General features: G+C 40.1%; 2 protein-coding genes across 3 annotated transcripts in view; both read left to right on the top strand.

The window, feature by feature from the left end:
- The first annotated feature begins 1,109 nt into the window (after positions 1–1,109).
- Positions 1,110–4,722, top strand: rbm8a (RNA binding motif protein 8A). Its single transcript, XM_029504642.1, has 6 exons — positions 1,110–1,215; positions 1,774–1,833; positions 1,957–2,034; positions 2,602–2,738; positions 3,785–3,921; positions 4,469–4,722. The coding sequence occupies exons 1-6, from the start codon at positions 1,149–1,151 to the stop codon at positions 4,515–4,517; spliced, it is 528 nt and encodes a 175-aa protein (XP_029360502.1). The 5' UTR covers positions 1,110–1,148; the 3' UTR covers positions 4,518–4,722.
- Positions 4,723–5,103: 381 nt separating this feature from the next.
- otud7b (OTU deubiquitinase 7B) overlaps positions 5,104–17,884 on the top strand; it is a 32,466-nt gene continuing 19,685 nt past the window's right edge. For both annotated transcript variants that reach the window (XM_029505174.1, XM_029505172.1), the window contains exon 1: positions 5,104–5,289. The gene's annotated coding sequence lies outside the window, so the exon portion shown is untranslated. The remainder of the gene's footprint in view (positions 5,290–17,884) is intronic.

Genomic DNA, 17,884 nt, shown 5'->3' with positions numbered 1-17,884 from the left:
TGGTGAATGCAGAGTGCAGCCTTTTATACCTCTGCTGGTTCTAGTATTAGCACAAGACTGTGGTAATAGTTCAGGAAAAAGCTTCAGGCGACAAAAAAACTGCTGCCACTCTCTGACTAGTGATACATTTCGCTTTTCATCCAGAATCAAAAATTATGTTGTGGTTGTAGGTTGAACAGGACACTAGGTAAACAGGATTTCAAGGGTTCTTCTTGTCAGGTACTGGTACTGGCCATTAGAGGGCATCTTTGTGGGTGCATTGCAAGAGCAGTCAGCAGGAAATTGCTGAGTAGAGAGCAAGGCCTGCCATCTTGTGTTGAAAAAAAAAAAAGAAAAAAAAAGTCGGACTTGAATCTGATTTCAAGCTGTTGCTCGCTGCCTTTATTTTATGACTTAAACCTGAGGGGTTTTATGGCTTAAACATTAGTTGGAGCCTCCAAGGGAGGGACTGTAGTTTGGTTTTTGTCAGTCTGGGGCAGTGGAAGCCTGTTTTACTGCAGGCCTTGTGTTTAGCCACTCTATTTGGATGATGAAATAAATAATCTCTGACAAAAGTTCCATTATAAAGTTAACAGACTTGCCTGCAGAGTAAACATAGGTCTAGTAACAACCCAGATCCGGTAAGCAGGACAATATCAGACCTGTGATGACTTGTTTTCTTCACAGCTAATTAAAATGGCCAAACTGGAATTTCTGAAACAGGAAAAAAAAAAAAACTCCCAGTTGGTTCCTCAACATACAGACATTATATTCTTCCACCTGAATGGAAATATGTGGAATATGAACTCCCATTGTGAGTTTGTGCTGCATCCATGGCAGTGCATTTTAACTATTTATTTACGGGCTGATGAGATAACAACGTTAGTTATCTCCTTTGGATGAGTGTTGACCTGCTCGGCATGTCGACAATGGGAACATTTGTCGAATTACACAGTTATTATTATTTATTTTAGGCTAAAATCGTGATGAAATTATGAAAGTAACAAACAACTCTTTGGATTAGATATTCGTAAAATATATATAAAATCATGTGGTGATTTTAAAGCGGTTTCAAAGTCCGACCCTTTACGCTCTCTTTACGTATTTTTACGCAAACTGGCAACTTCCGGAGGTACGCACGTTGCGCAGCTGAGACACACACAGACATCATGGCGGACGTTTTGGACCTTCACGAAGCGGGAGGCGAGGACTTTCCTATGGATGAGGATGGCGACGGTAAATATACATACAATGGTGTTAGTTATTTGAACCCCCTCGATTCTCCGTGTCGCAGCCGTCCGAATGATGTGTGCTTATTGCGGTCTACTCGAAGGAGGCCGAGAGTCCAAAAAAAAAAAAAAAAAAAAAACGCGGACTGCGTGGTTAGAGGCCTGAGAGATGCTAACAGGCTAACATCAAGCTAACGATGCTCATGCAAACGCTCTTTGGAAGTTAGCTAGGTCCGGGTGAGCAGGGTCGCTTTTTTAATCCAACTTTACTTTAAGTCGGTCATAACTCTGATTAGTCGATGCGAACTAATTTAATTGGATGATTTACAAAGTCCTCATGATAAGACTACGAACACGTAGCATGTTCATAGCCATCGTTAGCACGCTAGTCTGATCTTCCCAGAAACGTTTGATGATGACTGATATTAAATGGCCCCGACATGTTTGCTGTTTGAATCTAAAGCGCCGGATAGATCATTTATCATGAAATGATCTGTTTAAACCTTTGCAGCAGCGTGTGGTGCCTCAGTTTTAATGTTAATGCTTAATGTTTCTCCTTCCACAGAAAGCATCCATAAGTTGAAAGAAAAGGCCAAGAAGAGGAAAGGACGAGGCTTTGGTTCAGGTGAGTTATCACTGTTGTCTATCATTGTCTTCACTCGGTGTCTTCTTTCAATGCAAGTTGTTTTTGTTTTGTTTTGGGGGGTCTGATCAAGACTTTTCATTCATACCTCTCTTTTGTTTCCAGAGGAAGGAGCCAGGTCCAGAATCAAAGAGGACTATGATACTGTGGAGCAGGATGGGGATGAGCCAGGCCCTCAGAGATGTTAGTGCTGCTGTTCAAATTAAAGATGTCTTTTGTTTTTTGTTTTTAAGTGTAAAAAGCGGTTTCATGCAGCATTTCTTACCTCATCTGTTTATGGAAGTAGATGGTTTCATGTGAACAAAAAGAAGTTTCGTTGTTAAATTTGTCTTTCTTGGTAAAGGTTAGTTTTATTTAGTTTTTGTATGTGGATATACAGAATGTTTATGAGAGTATGGAGAAATGAGGAAGGTTGATAAACACAGTAATGAAAATATAATTTTTTTTTTTATTGTGCCACAAATTCACAATTATGTTTAGAAAAAGTTTTCCCCCCTCTGTGACTGAAAAGTAACAATAATACCATACAAAGTATAAACTGAAGCCCAATAGTTTGAATATTATACCTGTGTTAATTTGTACATTAGGTGAAATCAGAGCACACTGATCCACAGGCACAATAAATGCTAAAGGGATGCGTGACTGAAATACAGCTAACAGAAGCAAGTGTTCTGTTGAAGTAGGAATAGAGGTTTCAGAAAAATACCTGTGAGACCGCTGATATCTTTCCTCTTCTCTATCCTGTTGCAGCTGTGGAGGGTTGGATCCTGTTTGTGACAGGTGTGCATGAAGAGGCCACAGAGGAAGACATTCATGATAAATTTTCAGAGTTTGGAGAAATTAAGAACCTGCATCTCAACCTTGACCGCAGAACAGGCTATCTGAAGGTGAGAGAAATACCAAAGTATTCATGGTATGTTTGTGAGTTTCATTGTGTTTTTAGTTTGATTGAAGAATTACTCCCTGTCATTCCATGCACAACTTTTTTAATTTTTACGCTGACACATCCTTTTCCTTTTGCTAGCTCTAATGATTTACAGGTGTTGCTTTTTTTATATCCATATATAATTTGTAAAAACAAAATCAATGTCTAGTCAGCTTGGATGGTAAGCTGCGGACACGGTTGCTCTAATTAAGGCGTGAAGATGAAACAACATGCATGTTTCCTGAAAAAGGGGCAGAAACATTTTTTTACATCTGTGGTTTCCTGTTAGTGCTGTTTGACCATTTATGACATCTGATAAGGCAAAGGCCTATTTTTAATTTTTTTTTATTTTTTATTTTTTCTTTAGTGCCTTGGCTGGAAACATAACTTAGCTGTAAAATTGGACAGCTGTGCTACTTTGTCTGACTCAGCCTGAGTGAGAAATCCTTTCCAAATGGAAAGAAGTTAGACCAGCCTAAATCCCATTAAATGAAAAATAACAGTTTCCTTTCTTCCTGTCTTTTGAAAGGAACATTTGTTCTGTGTAGAAGTTCAGACCCCTGCATTACACACCTGATATAAAAATTATAACTTTGCCTTCACAGCTACTTGCTCATGGTAAATTAGTAGATCACATTCCTCATACTGGAAAAATATCACATGAATTTTGCAGTTCCTCAGTAGATGTCTGGGAGTTTTACCACCCAATATGATTTAACTTCCTTCTAGGCCACATGGTGGCAGCATTGTTTTGTGTATGAAGTAAGAAGATCTCTTCGGCCTGAGACAATTTGTCCAGTCTTTTTATGAATGCATTAAAATTTTAATTTTCATCACATGCTTCTGGAAGCTGAACAATCTCTCAATAACAATCTCATGTTTTATTGATAATCTTGTTGATGGTCCAGAGACATAAAACTGAGTTAATTGTTATTCCGACAAGTGTAAAAAGGAGTTTTGCCTTGAATGTGTAATAACTGAAGGTGATATTCTAATAACTGTCCACAGGGCTATGCACTGGTAGAGTATGAGACATACAAAGAGGCTCAGGCTGCCATGGAAGGGCTCAACGGTCAGGATCTGATGGGCCAGCCTATTAGTGTTGACTGGGGATTTGTCAGAGGCCCTCCCAAAAACAAGAGGAGGTGAGGGTGGTGTCTGTTTATCTGTGTGTTTACCTTTGGTGACAGTTTCTGGTAAGGGGACTGTTATCAGCATTTTGCATGTGCCATGTTGTCTCAGTGCAGTATTTGAACAAGCCATCTAGATAAATGCGATCAAGATTATTTGTTGTTTTTGTACATAGTAGAGCATCACACTTAATGTGTGTTTAGTTTTCAGAGCCATATCTTTAATATTTTCAGGCAAAAGGTATCAAAAGCTTAAAGTAATATCTTCAGTATATATTTATGTTTATTGACATTATTTTTAACTATTGTTCATACTCATACTTCAATCTTGGGGGAAAGGTTAGTTATTCCAGTTATTCTATTTTTTTTCTTTCACAATGGTACATCTTTGTTGTAGAGTTTGGCTCCATCCAAAGGGGGTTTCTCTGATGAGCTTAGGTGTATTTCAAAGAGATGTTTGTCTGGGCTATCAAATTTTATTCCAAAAAGTACCAGAAAGTATTTGCCTTGAAGAATTTTTATTTATTTACTTATTTTTCATCCTCCATGTGTTCTGTCCCAGGACTGGTGGACGGAGACGCAGCAGAAGTCCAGACAGGAGGCGGCGTTGATAATCTGCTCATAGGGATTTGTGTATTGAGTAATACTAATGATCAGAGAACCTCTTTACTTTAAAAACGTACACTGTAGGTTAATACGTGCTTGTTTTCCCCAGATTTGCTCTAGTTTGTTCATTGCCACGTTAAAATTTTATTTTGCCGGGTTACTCTTGTTTTGTACTGTGATGGATGATTAAACTCTTTTTAAAAAGCCAAACCTGCGCCCTGTCTTCTTTATTTAGCACCGCGAATGACGTAGCGTTTACATCATCCCAGATGACCTCACCCAGGCGATGGTGACGCCCCAGCCATTTTGTCAGCCCTGGAGCACCTGTCACTCCGGACCCTGACACACTCATAGGCCACTTGGACAAAACCCCTGGCCCCTTATTCTCCTGCAGCCAATTGGCAAATGAATGTTTCTCACTTGGTCGCCCTCATTTGGTGTTTACTCTATCGGAGAACGCCAGTCAAAGCCTCCGAGAATCCCCATTGGTCCTCATACACGTCAATAAAACAGACTCCGCGCTCTGATTGGATGCCTCGTATCCGGAGGGGAGGGGGGCGGGACGAAGGCTTCGGGGGTTGACGTTGTTGTTGTAAGTGGTGGAGAAATTACTTTGTCGGCTGCGGTCCGGTCTGGGATTTTACGCATAGTTCCACCTCCGAAGATGCTAAAAAGTTAGGAGTTGTTGCTCCCGGAAACCTACGCGATGTTTACAAGTTGACGCTTGCACGGAAACTTAATGGGACGACGGAAACAACATCTGCGAGGCCGTTGAAGGTGAGCGGTGAGGAGATACTCCGGCTAACGGTAGCTAACGTTAGCCGCTGATTAGCCAGGCTTGAGATAGCCACTTGCTAGCCAAACGTTACGGTTTGTTGTACGTGCTAAGAAAAAAAAAAATAAACAAAAAAAAACAAAAGAAGAATAATAATATTAAACAACACTTCTCGGCGTCTGTGAATCCGTTCACGCACGATGCGGCTGTCCGAGGGCGTGATTAAACCGTCCGCTGCGTGAAAAATAAAAAGTTGGTGGGCTGTGTGTGTGCGTGCGTGCGTGCGCGCGCGCGCAAGCGGTGCAGGAACCCCCCCATGCGTTTATGTAAGCATGTGTATTGTCTGTTGATATGTTTTCTTTTGTGCTGTTTGTTTGGCAGAATAGTCGTGGCCATAATAGCGTCCCCCAACATTTAGGAGAAGACATCATCACTAGCATCGAGGTTCATCTGTTTGTCATGGAGGAGGAGGGGGGGGGGGGGGCAGGTTGGTGAGAAGAATCGGTTACTGGACATTTACACAGCTCGTTTTAAAGTTGTACTGGAGTGGAGATAGGATCCAGAAAACATCCAGGCAGTCACGATCTTTTATTATTATTATTATTATTATTATTATTATTATTTAAGGTGCAAGCATGGACCAGCTTGGAGTTCTCAGTCAAACTTCTGACCTGACAGATTTGTATTTTTATTGTATCTGACTAAGTTGATCAGGTGTAACTACTACTTGAGCTGGCAGGCCAAATTGATCTGTGCTCATTTACAAAGCTGGGACTGCGGTTATTTACCATCATTTCCAGCATTACCGCTGTGAGAGAGGGTCGCGTTACACTTTGGCGTGAATTATTCAGGTCTTGTATTTGTGGTCCGTTGTTTGCTGGGACATCAGGACAAACTGTCAACAGGAAAAGTAGGACAGAGGTACAAATTCCTGTTGAGCACTTGGCCTGTTGTTGTACAGCTGCTGGATAGACAAGCAGTTCTAAACTGTCAATGGAAACCTTGCAAAGGTGATGTACATTTAAGAAAATAGGTAGTTTCTAGAGGTGGGAAAAGAAATCCATCCAAGTCTTCCACCTGTACGCATTAATTCCAGTAGCTGTGCATGGCCATGCCTGACAACGCAGGACACACAAGCCCCACCGAGGCAAAGAAGACAGTGGATCATAAGCAGTGTGAAAAGTTAAGGCAGTATTTTTATTCAACTCATTATGACTGGCAGATTTGTCTGATTTATCATTCACATTAGCAATCAACCACCTGTGTGTCTGTGTCTGTGAGTTATTGTATTTCTCCAGATGACGATTTTAATAAGTTGTCTGACAACTGTGCGATCCACCGTGTAGTGATACTAGCAGATGAAAAGATCTTTATATCCTGCTGCATAGTCTCTGTGAAGGTGTGTGAGGTTGCAGTTTCAGGCTTTTCTATGCAACACTTCAACGCTCTAAGGAACATATTGATGCATACAGCGGCACAGAGAGCACCTCCGGCACGTATTTTAAGTAGGGTGTAGCATCCTTCCCTCTGTGCTTCACATTCCAAACTAGCGTGGCGTAAAAGGAAAATATCAGTAAAAGCTTTTTGTTTTTGTACTACACGGCACATTGTAAGTGATCAAATCATATATGACAGCTTGTGAATCTTTAAGTCATTTGATTGGTCTCATAAAAACCAACCCTATGTTCCAAGTCGATACTGAAATTCATAAGGTATGATTGTGCTTGTTTTTCTACTGAAAATGTTTTCAGTTCTGGGGATGTGATTTGTCTTGGTCTGATGAGGCCAGCATAATGACTGTACGAGTGTTAATGCATAATGTCAAAAGGAATTTAAGGTGGACTATCAGAGACAATTATTGACAATTAAAAAGCCACCATGCAAATAGTGTCACATACCATTTTGAACAAAAGGGGGAAACTGCTCAAGCTTAACTCACTATCATGAAGATGGGCATGTGGATTTACACAACTTAGGGTGAATTAGTTTCATTTGTGTAATAACTTTATATTACAAACATGTTGTGGTATTGCTCACATTCCATTCATGTTTGCATTTTGTGACAGCTAGCTTTTGTTGTAGCAACGCTTCTTATACAATACACGGAAAAGCTTGTGTTATGTGGATCAAACTCAGGTAGCTGTAGCTCGTAAGTTGAACTTGTTGGTCATCACAGTAATAAGCTACAGTCATCACTGTTCAGTTTGTCAAAATATCACTTGGTCTGCCAGCGTTGTATGATATTTTAACTACTGCTTTTGCACTGACTATATGAAGTGATGTTTGTGGTGCTGATCAAATTTCTGGTCCTGAAGGGACTTCCTGTAGAAAAGGGCTTGTCATAGAACTATTGTTTTAATATAGCAAGGTAGCCAAACTTGGTGTCCCACTGTATTGTCATGACTCATGCCATAATCATATGATAACACAATGGAGGTAAATGCAGCAATGAACTATGTAAAGTCTCAGGTGATGATTTGAATAAGTTTGGAGATTGGAGAATGTAAAACATTACATTACAAACAAAATGTAAAACACTTAAAGTTAAGAGTGTTGCTTGTGTTTCAATCAAAATGTGTTCTTAAAATCTTTTATATACAACAACAATACTCAACACTCAACAACAGAATTCTTATTTTCGTGCTGGACAACTGTGCCTGTTTTAACTGCCTTGGTGAATATAGTGTTTCACTTAGTAACCATGCTGCATTAACAACACAGAAGGTATGAAAATTTAAATTTGTCTCTTGTAGGGCTCCCCCAAACAGCTGCTCACTGTGTGTGTGTGTTTCAAGGATCCAGTGTCGTTTTCAGAGCCAGGCTCATTTAACTTTCGAGGCATTCCCATAGGATCTCTAAAACATGGTCAAATTAATACGTAAGTAGGTGGGTGCCTTGACAAATGTGTGATCATTGTGTAAAAGTAACATGGTCCACTACAATTTTCAGTGCGTTTGCTTTGTGTAGAATATTGGCAGAGGCAAGGCCTACCACTTAATTCTTTATTAATTGTTAACATCGATAAAATTACATCTGAAAACACTCCTATTCATGCAGCCAAGCTTTTATGCTCTCATGTCTAAGCAGCACTGTTCAGACACACAGTAACAGATAGGAAAGAGAAAACTACCATCGCCCCTGCACTGCCACAGTGAGACGGGGATCAATAGGTGGCTTGTCTCCGAGAGGCCTCTGTGTCCAGACAGCAACTCATAAAACTCTTTGCAGACCCACCCTCCCCAGTATGGCTGGTTGCCTGCCAGTCTTGTGACACAGCAACCAGACTGTGCCCAGGACTGTTTGTGTCAGGATGGAGAGACCTAGAACTGAGGCATCTACCTGCATGCCAGCAGCTGCTTGACTATGAACAGCATGCCGGGGATAACAGACCTTCACTGGATGATTTGGGTTTATATTTAGATAATTGAAACAGTTGCTATTCAATAGGAGTTGCTATAAAGAAGGCTGACACTGTAATGTGAGAAAAGATGTAGTCCTATGATACCGGCCCAGCCACCTAAATACCATGCAGCATGAGACAGCACTCCCATAAAGGAAGCTATGGTAATTAGAACTTGCTGCATCAATGGCTTAAAACTTTTCACCTTTTCACTGCATAAAATACAGGGTGTGGAATTTAGAATTATATTTTCATCCAGCCGAGCCTATCAGTCACCCTGTCAGAACTTTCTCCACCATGTTTTCCTCATTAATAATTTGACACATCCCTGCTTATTACTGCTGCTGATTTTCCGTAATGCTGTTGGTTTGCTTTGGTGTGTGTCAAAAATGTGAAGGCTTTCTCCCATGGGCTGAAATCATTTAACTCTTCTTGATTAAATGGCATGCCAGGGTAATTCAGGGTAGATGAGAGAAACTGATATTTATGATGTGATGATGGAAAAAATTGTCTTCTTGGCTATTTAGAATTAAGCTGTTGACAAGCTCACATGATTTCTGGCTCTTTTATTACAGAATCTAGTATAATATTATGAACCAAGTTAGTTGTGTTTCTTCTTACATTGCTTAATACCATCATGGTTTGTTGTAGACATTTTAATACCCATTTCTATTGCACACTTTCCACACCCCTCAACAGACATATTCAGTTATTTTTCTTTCGGTTTGTGACATGTTGCATCATTCTCATGCATCAGTGTGCAATGTGCTATCACGTAGCTGACAAAGGAATTGAATCCCAATATGATCCAAGTTTGTGATAAAGTTACCGCACAGTTATGAGTTAGAAAACACCAAGAAACAACTGCTTGCTGTTCAGTTTGAATACTAACTCCAGTCTCTGGAGGATGGTTATATTGAATATTTTTACTTCTCTAAGTGACATTAACAACTATAGCCAGAATTTGCAGAGGCACTGGTGATGTTTGTTTTAAAGTATTGCAGAAGGTGAATAATGAATAAGATTCCACTTTGATGGGGGGAGTCCAGTTTCCTGTGTAGTCTAGAAGACAGCAGTCCCTCCCGCCCTGCCCTGTTGATCCAGGACAGCAGCAGTAATCCCACGCACAGCCCTGATGAGGAGCCTGCCACTCAGGATGACATCACACAGGGAGTGACGTGAAGTCGCCCTGCTGTGTAAAGGCCCTGGCCGGCAGCACGTGGGGATTCACATGAGCATTAGTCCTGCCCGCCTGCAGAGGCTGGTGTTCATTCAGCCACTGGCTTTAGCTCCAGTTGGGCTTGCTTGGCTTCGCATTCAGGCTGACTTAGCAGGCGCTGATGGTGAATGTTTGACTGTGTCCTTTAACACACTAGCTGCAAGTCGCAGATCCATTTTCTTTCTGATGTTAAAGCCTTTCTTAAGTGACATTATGTGTTACAGCAGTCGTTGATTGAACGCCACAGCTAAGAAATGTCTTCCTCAAGGGTTGATATTCAAAGTAAAGCAGTAGTCATCTCACTTTCCTATCCTTTCCTACTCAAAAGAGTATTTTGACATCACTGCCAATCCTGAAACATTATGTTTCCAGCGTACAGTCTAATCTACAAATGAGCTTAGGTCCAAGCAGCTTTGGACCTTATAGTGTTTCAGAAATTGTTCTTTTTTATTCTTATTCAACTATGGCTTGTGCAGTATTGACATAAAATTACTAAGATTTATTTTTGTGTTGATATAAACACTTTGAGTGTTTGAGTAAAGGACTATGCTGTCAGAAATTATGTGAAATATGTTGAAAATATGCATGATAGGACTTTTTTTCTTTCTTTTGACATTCTGCATTGCATAACATCTGCATGAGAAGTCTTTTCAAAACAAAATGATCTTGCTCTGTAATATACATTAGGCCATTTACAGTTTGTATCAGCACTAAGCTCTAATTATTTTTTCAACACATTTCAATTACTTTAATGATTATATGTCTTGTTGCACATAATTTGGAACTTGCTGTTCAATTTCCTTACTTTTTAATAATAAATGTGTGGGCAGCATTCAGATGGCTGCAGTGACTCTTATTTCTTTCCCAAGGTAAAAAATCGATATGGAGGTCATCAAGGCCAAGTGAGGACTTCTCACCCACAGAGTCTAGAGTTTATGTTGGCAGCATCCTACAAAAATTAAACATAATGTTGACAAAGTGAAGCACTTTATCCATCTATTTCTGCAGCAATACTTTCACTGGATGATTTGTAGCTGTCACTTGTCTTGTTTTAGTTTTTTTTTTCCCAGCCAGAAAACACAAATGCATTGATTGCAGATTCGTTTCTGACCCCCTCCCTCACTTTGTGGCTCAGATACCCTGATTACATTTTCTGCTGTTTCAGGTCTCCACCACCTGACACGGTGCACAATGTAATGCGGTCTCTGTGTGGAATGTAGGAATGTCACTTGTGGTCCCTTATAGCCCTCTCTGCAGCAGCCTTCTTTCATGTGGCTGTTAATTAGCACTCCTTGGCTGGTGATTACTGGGCTTGACTGTGGTGATACGCCCTGGGCACAAACCAGGAACCTCTGAGGTGGCCTTAATAAACCTTCCTCAACCACAATGAGCAGACATTGAAGAAGAAAAGGGAGAGCTATGGATGGACTCATCAGTCAGTACTTATTTGATTTGACCAAGAAAATCAGCAGTTCCGCAGTCCATTATGATGTTTTTATGGCAAACCATAAGTTCAAACCCGAAGACAGTTTGCCATCATTGTAAGTAAGGCAGCCTGAAAATATTTACATCTAAAGAACCACTTAATTAAAAGATATATAAGTAGAAGAAATAAACAATTAATTGATTGTAAAAATTAACAATGATTAAAAATTGCCCATCTATGTTTTACACGAAATGCTTCAATAATTAGACTGAAGCTGCTTTCACATCAGCTTCAGTCTAATTGATCCTGTTAAAGAGGACAATGTCTCTTTTTTTATTATCTAATTAATACTTGTTGACCACTGCTGTATCCATTAGTAGAAGCAGACCTGATGCAGGATTAAATTTTGTCCCTAGATTGAAATCTTCAAAGTCGGAGCAGTAGCACTGTCTAGTATTTGAGGGAACGGTGGATTAAGTGAATTCGGAGGTTTCTGCTACATGCTGTGCTTCACCATGACATCAGCTCTCAGACACTCTGATAAACACTTGTGCTCAGAAGCTAAAGCTGCCCATTTGAGCTGGCTGAACTTAGCTGTTATTACTTTGCTCCAGTGAGTATCAGCAAGAGCCCACATTAGGCTGAAGGAAAGCACTATGAAGCACTCTTAAGTCTTCGACTGATGAGGAGACATTTGGTATGAGGCTGTGTCCCCTGTCCTGAACTAAATTTACACCTTGTCATCAAAATACCGGGCGCCCTAGTTGATGAGTTCGATGAGTCATACTGGTCTGAGAAAGAGTCCTAACCTGCCTTTTCCCTGTAAGAACAGCGATGCCTCAGAGATATTATTTTCTTTTTGTTATTGAAAATTAAATGGACCAAATGGGAGTGTCGGAGCAAATGACATCACCAGCATGGGATTTTCTTTCAACTGAGACATGAGGCATTCACCGGGGCATTTTGTCCCTGATCATGTTTGAACGTTGGCTGTTTTTGAACTCTACGCAGACCAGAGTTTCTATGTTTAAACGGTGATTGTGAGCAGATTATTTTTAGACTATCTGAAACAGGAGGTTGCTCTAATTCTGGCAGCTCAGAGATTAGGTGGTAATTCTCTGTATGCACTGGTACTGCGGTTGCGCTTACACAGTTGCTCTGGTTTAGACACAAGGATATAGCTGGCAGCTTCATTTTGATTGTGTATTGGTACACATGAATAATGACCTTAACCATTTCCTTCTATTTAATTTATTGTGTGATCAACTTTTACATTAGATTAACTTTATTTAGTTGCATTAGCTCAGTTATGAAACTCAACATGACAGTGACTCTGAGGCCAGCACACCTTTTTGGCTCTTTAAACACTCTAAACAATAAAGCTCAGGTCAAATTCAAGATCTGTCAGTACATCTTGTTTTCCTCACCTTATTTTGCCTTGAGGTCTCACAAGAGAAAACGGCTGGTATCAGAGTTCACTTGGATCAAATTTGGATGTTTCTGAGCCAGCAAACGCGATAGGGAGGCTGTGAAAGGGAAGTTAGACTTGGCAAATTTTTGTGTGATGACTGGACAGCTTTGGACTAGACCAGCTCCAGTGGCATGGCCTCCAAGAGGGCAGGCACGGTGTGGAATCTCTGACATCAGCTTTGTGTGTGCATTCAGGCTGGCGTTGTCTTACACATTACATACACAGACGCCCACAGCTGGTGGTCAAACGGTCATCATGGGGCTGGAATGTGCATGTTTCGAATAGCAAAAACGTAATTTGCCAAGGATTTTTCTGAAACATGCAAAGGTCTGCTTAAGTAGTAGCTTTAGTATATTAAATGGATGTATATTTAAAATTTTAGGTACTTGCAACATCTCTTATTCCCTATTTTATGTGGCACTTTAATATGGGGGAAATAATACTGCAGTTATTTTCTTTATGTAAGTTTAGTTTAAGTGTGAAACAAACATCATCATTACGGAGCTTTAACTGGGTGTGTGTGTGTGGGGGGGGGGGGGGGGGCACAAAGACACACTAATTGAGAAGAGACAATCAAAGTAGCGAGGGGAAATTAGCATTAATTATTAGAACGATGAATTACCCCTGTACCACTGTGCCATCAGCTGGAGTTTGTCTTATCACACTTCTGCACTGGCCTGGTGGTGATGGCAGCACTAATTTATGTGACAAATCCTCTTGTACTTGCTTGAATTTAGGATTCCTACTTTTTTGTGAGTACTTGTTAGACTGGACACTTCTTCCAGTGTAGGCTGAGAGAAGCAGAGAAAGATAATTAATGTCCTTATTTGGGAAGAAGATAACGAGGTTCCTGCTGCAGTCACATCAGGATTCTTTGCCCCTCTAAAGACAAAAGCTTTTGGGGATTCATATGAAGAATAATGTTTTGGGAGTTTATTTACATCCCTGAAGGTAATGAACTTTTAACAGCCCGCTAGCTACTATAATTCATATAACCACAGCAGCTGTGTGGATGTACAAGCTTTCTAGCATATTTCCTTTTGTCGCAGGAAATGGTTCCATGCAATTTGCTTCATTGATTTCTGAGATGTAAACCAATAACAACTGAAAATATCAGTCCCCTCCCTCTGTTCTGGTCTGGTCGAATTAGTGAGGCAGCCGTTTACAAGCAGAGCACAACGTAATAGATAGCAGTGACAAGCTCTCAGAGTGCAAATTTCTATTCCTTCTATTCCTGTTACAATGAACATATAAGTGAAAAGTGATTTATTAATTCATTTACTTTGACTTTGAGAAAGGAGGAAGGGCAGTGACTTGCCTTAATACACAAAATCTTTCTCTGCAGCAGCCTTGTGTTGGCCTGAAGGAGAATTTTCATTGCAATGATTATCAAGTGTTTGGCATTATAAAAGCCCTTGGAAAGTTAAAAAGTGTCCATATTATTCATACAATGCATTGAGTTGCCCTTGAAGAAAACTGATGTAGCAGAAAATTACAAAATTGTCTGAGCTATTCAGCATTTTCTTTTGTTGGCGTGTTTTGGGTATTGTCCGTGTTTGTGTTTTGTCAACACGACTACAAGATGGTAAGTAATGATTTTAACACTGGCCAGTTCCATAGAGTGGTATCATGGTATACTGAGTAAGGACTTCCTTTTGCTCTTTGGTGCATTATCAGATTTTGAACAGAAATGTAAAACTGATATTTTGGGTTATGTTTGAACTGGATAAGCAGAATAATATTTGACTTTTGAGTTAACGCCACTATTTTTAGATTATGATTAATGCTTGGCAATACCTAACCATGAATGCTGTTATTGTTAAACCAGGAGTGTGACTGCTTACTGGGTGTATGAATGCTGATGACCATCTACCTATAAAACAATGCATTTTCACTTTTACAAAGTTCCCACAGGTATTATCGGGATGAACAGGAAATGATACCACCAATTGAGTGGCAGGTGAACACAAACATTAACTGTGTTGTTGAGTTGCGTTGGGTTTGCACATAAACAAACTGAATTCCTGTTTCTAGTTCACCAGTGAAATGACAAGCTCTTTTTTTTTAGAACACATTTAACATGTGCACAGGGACTGAAGCAGAACATCCAGTGGCAGAAACTCTTTCCTCTCTTTGTAACAGTGCCGCAGCAGTGTCATTGTGCTGCTCCATTCATCTGAGAAACTCAGGAAGAACTGGGTACAGGGCTTTCTCCACCCATCAACCAGGCAGCGATCAGCTTCATTCTCTGCTGGAGCTCTCATGTTATGTAATGACTCAGTGTAGGCCGACTGGGCTCAGTCAGTAACCAGATTACTGCACTCCACAGATAAAGACAGCCAAAGGATGGCTATCTCACCACACCTTTGTTTTTCCTCCTCTGGTTTACTTCAGTTCCTCCGGCTGACAGTGATTAAGTGTTCACAGCGAACCCAGCCCTGTTTCTGGAGCAATTTAAAGAACACAGGCCAGTGACTCACAGAGAGAAGAATTAATAAGGAAGCATTTGCTCTGTTTACTCCTCCATAATCTTATGTGTCTGTGGTTTAAACAACAGTGAGATGGGCCAGTTGCAGACATTTAGAGCACTTACTTTGACAATATCAGACTGGTTCAGACTTAAGTGCATCACTCATGTGGACGCATTTTCCAACAGTATCTCACCAAATTCCTCATATTAAGTGTCATAATAACTGAACTGATATTGGATTGGTGACACATTTAAGGGTTTTAAAAGATGTAAGAACAATATTTGTATGTTTCAATTGAAACATACAGACTCTTGACAGGAATGAACTATGATGTGAAGTCTGACATTTAGCTGGGACTGAAATAATTATTTTAGTAGATTATTTGCATTTTATTTTCTTTATTAATCATTGCAGTTTTGTTCAATGAGCCAATGTTGATTCTTAAGCCGTTTTTGCCTTTCTTAGTTAACATAACCGTTTCAAATGTTATGCAGTGGTTCATGTTTTTTTATTATTACTACTACTTCAGGGCTCAATGATGTGAAATATTTACTTTGTAAGTTAAACAGTAACATAGACATGAGGTCGCTGTATGACTGTCCTTGAGTCATAACACTGTTGTGATCCGTTACAGAAATAGTTTGGAGTCTAAGCGGACCCACCGCAGTTAACAGCACTGTCATGACTCACAATGGTTAGCTGACTTTGGCTGTCTCAGTGAATCTAGAGTTCACCTAAATGAGGGGGACTGACTGAAAGGAAGACTCTGCAGACTGATCTGAGTTGTGTTTGTGTTTATTGAAGAAGTATCTCTGGCAAAGAGGAAAGGTTGTGGAAGTCGAGGGAGTGTTATGTGGATTCTACTTTATTCAGCCTGTCCCTGCTGAAGAGCTAATGCCAGCTAACAGCTGTCTATCAGACTCACATCAACACAAACACTGCAGATGAATTGGTGAGCAGACTTGTGCTCAAAGTGATGCATGTACTTAGCTGAAGCATCTGCCGTTGAAAGTCCATGTAGCTGTATGAGATTATATTTGAATTATGCATAATGGTGACACTCTTATAAGAGGTGCAGGGGTTTTTAATAATGTTTTTACTTAGTCATTTTTCGCTCAATACATGTTTTATTTGTTTTGCAAGGAAACTAAATCCTCAGATCACAGTTTAATATTGTATAACTCAGAAATATTTTAAATTTAGCCATTAATGTGTCCAAAGTGACGTCATTTTACAGTCAAAGAAACAACAGTGTTGTTTACTTGCTGGATGTACAATTCATTTGACAGCTTTCCTCATTGATTATCTGATGTAACAGAATCAAATTAATTCTGGTCTTTGTTACTGTCAGCTGTCCACTGACAAGTTCTACTAATTCAGCTCATAACGTGTCAGAACATACTGAACAAATGTCAGTCATGGTTTCAGACTTCATATGTGATATCGATCCAAAAACAAAAGATAATAATGGCACCTTCAAAACAAACTGACCAAGACACTGTTTCTAAATGACCTCTTGTCTAGTTTGACATTTTCTGTAGTTTAATAAGTTTAATAAGTGTAGTTACTTATTGGCCAACATGGGCACTAATTTGATGTATCTAAGCCAACAAGGGCTGGTCTGTTGTTCGTACTTTAGCTTTGTGTTCTCATTACTGTTTCCAAAAGCTGGAAGGCTTTGTTCTCCGTAGCACCATCACGCTGAACCGGAGGTGGTGCACAGTTATCACTCCTGCTGCAACTCCCACCAACCACATTGCCTTCCCCTGTTTGCTTACTTTATGCCCTTTATCTCATTACTCATATGGTTTTGTAAGGCTGAGCGGGTGTGTTGCATTCAGTGAGATCACAGGAAAGGTTCATGTGATTGAACTAAAATAGAACTGACACATTAATGCATGTCATTCATCATGTCTTGACCATCAAAGGAGTGCAGAACAACTCAGGCGTCCCCTTTAGATATTCTTAACAGAGACTCATCCGATAATAAAATAATTCTGGGTCACTGTGAACTATCTATCCAGGTGTAGCGCAATCCTCTTGTTCTTTGACCCCAGCTCCTTTCTCTCATAATTGTAAGGCAAATCTCATGTTTCACATGATGCATGTAATCTTAGAGTGTCTGACTCTTTCACATTGGCCGGGTTCCAGCCCTAGACCTTGTTTACCTCTTATCACTTTTACAGGAATGCAGAGAAGCAGGTTTTGTGAAAAGTCAAAATGCTAAACATTTCAAAGTTGAAAAATGCTTTCACAGACATTGAAAGCAACAGAAGTAACACTTGCACAATTTGATCCAATTCATTGGCCAGACCAAAATCTCTAATCCATTGGTTTAAGTTATTTCAAGCAGGTTACCACAGTTGTTTTCGTCATTGTAAAAAGTAGCATTAGTGGGGGTTTTTACAATTTAGGTCATGCCACATCGAGTGACCTTGCGTGAGTAACATACACAGTGAGGCAAAGCAAAGTATTTAGAGCACTAGCACCCTTTGCATCCAGGCTAAAGGCCTAGTTTCTTTCTTGTGTGTTCTACATTTTACTGTCTGTTGTTCTGTGCATGTTCCTTATCTTGGTTTGCTGCGAGCAGCTGGTAACGGCCTCAACCCA

The sequence above is a fragment of the Echeneis naucrates genome, chromosome 6 (genome assembly GCF_900963305.1).
Source record: "Echeneis naucrates chromosome 6, fEcheNa1.1, whole genome shotgun sequence".
NCBI classification, from domain to species: Eukaryota; Metazoa; Chordata; class Actinopteri; order Carangiformes; family Echeneidae; genus Echeneis; species Echeneis naucrates.
Note: the sequence above shows the minus strand (reverse complement) of the source record. Positions and strands in the feature narration are given on the sequence as shown.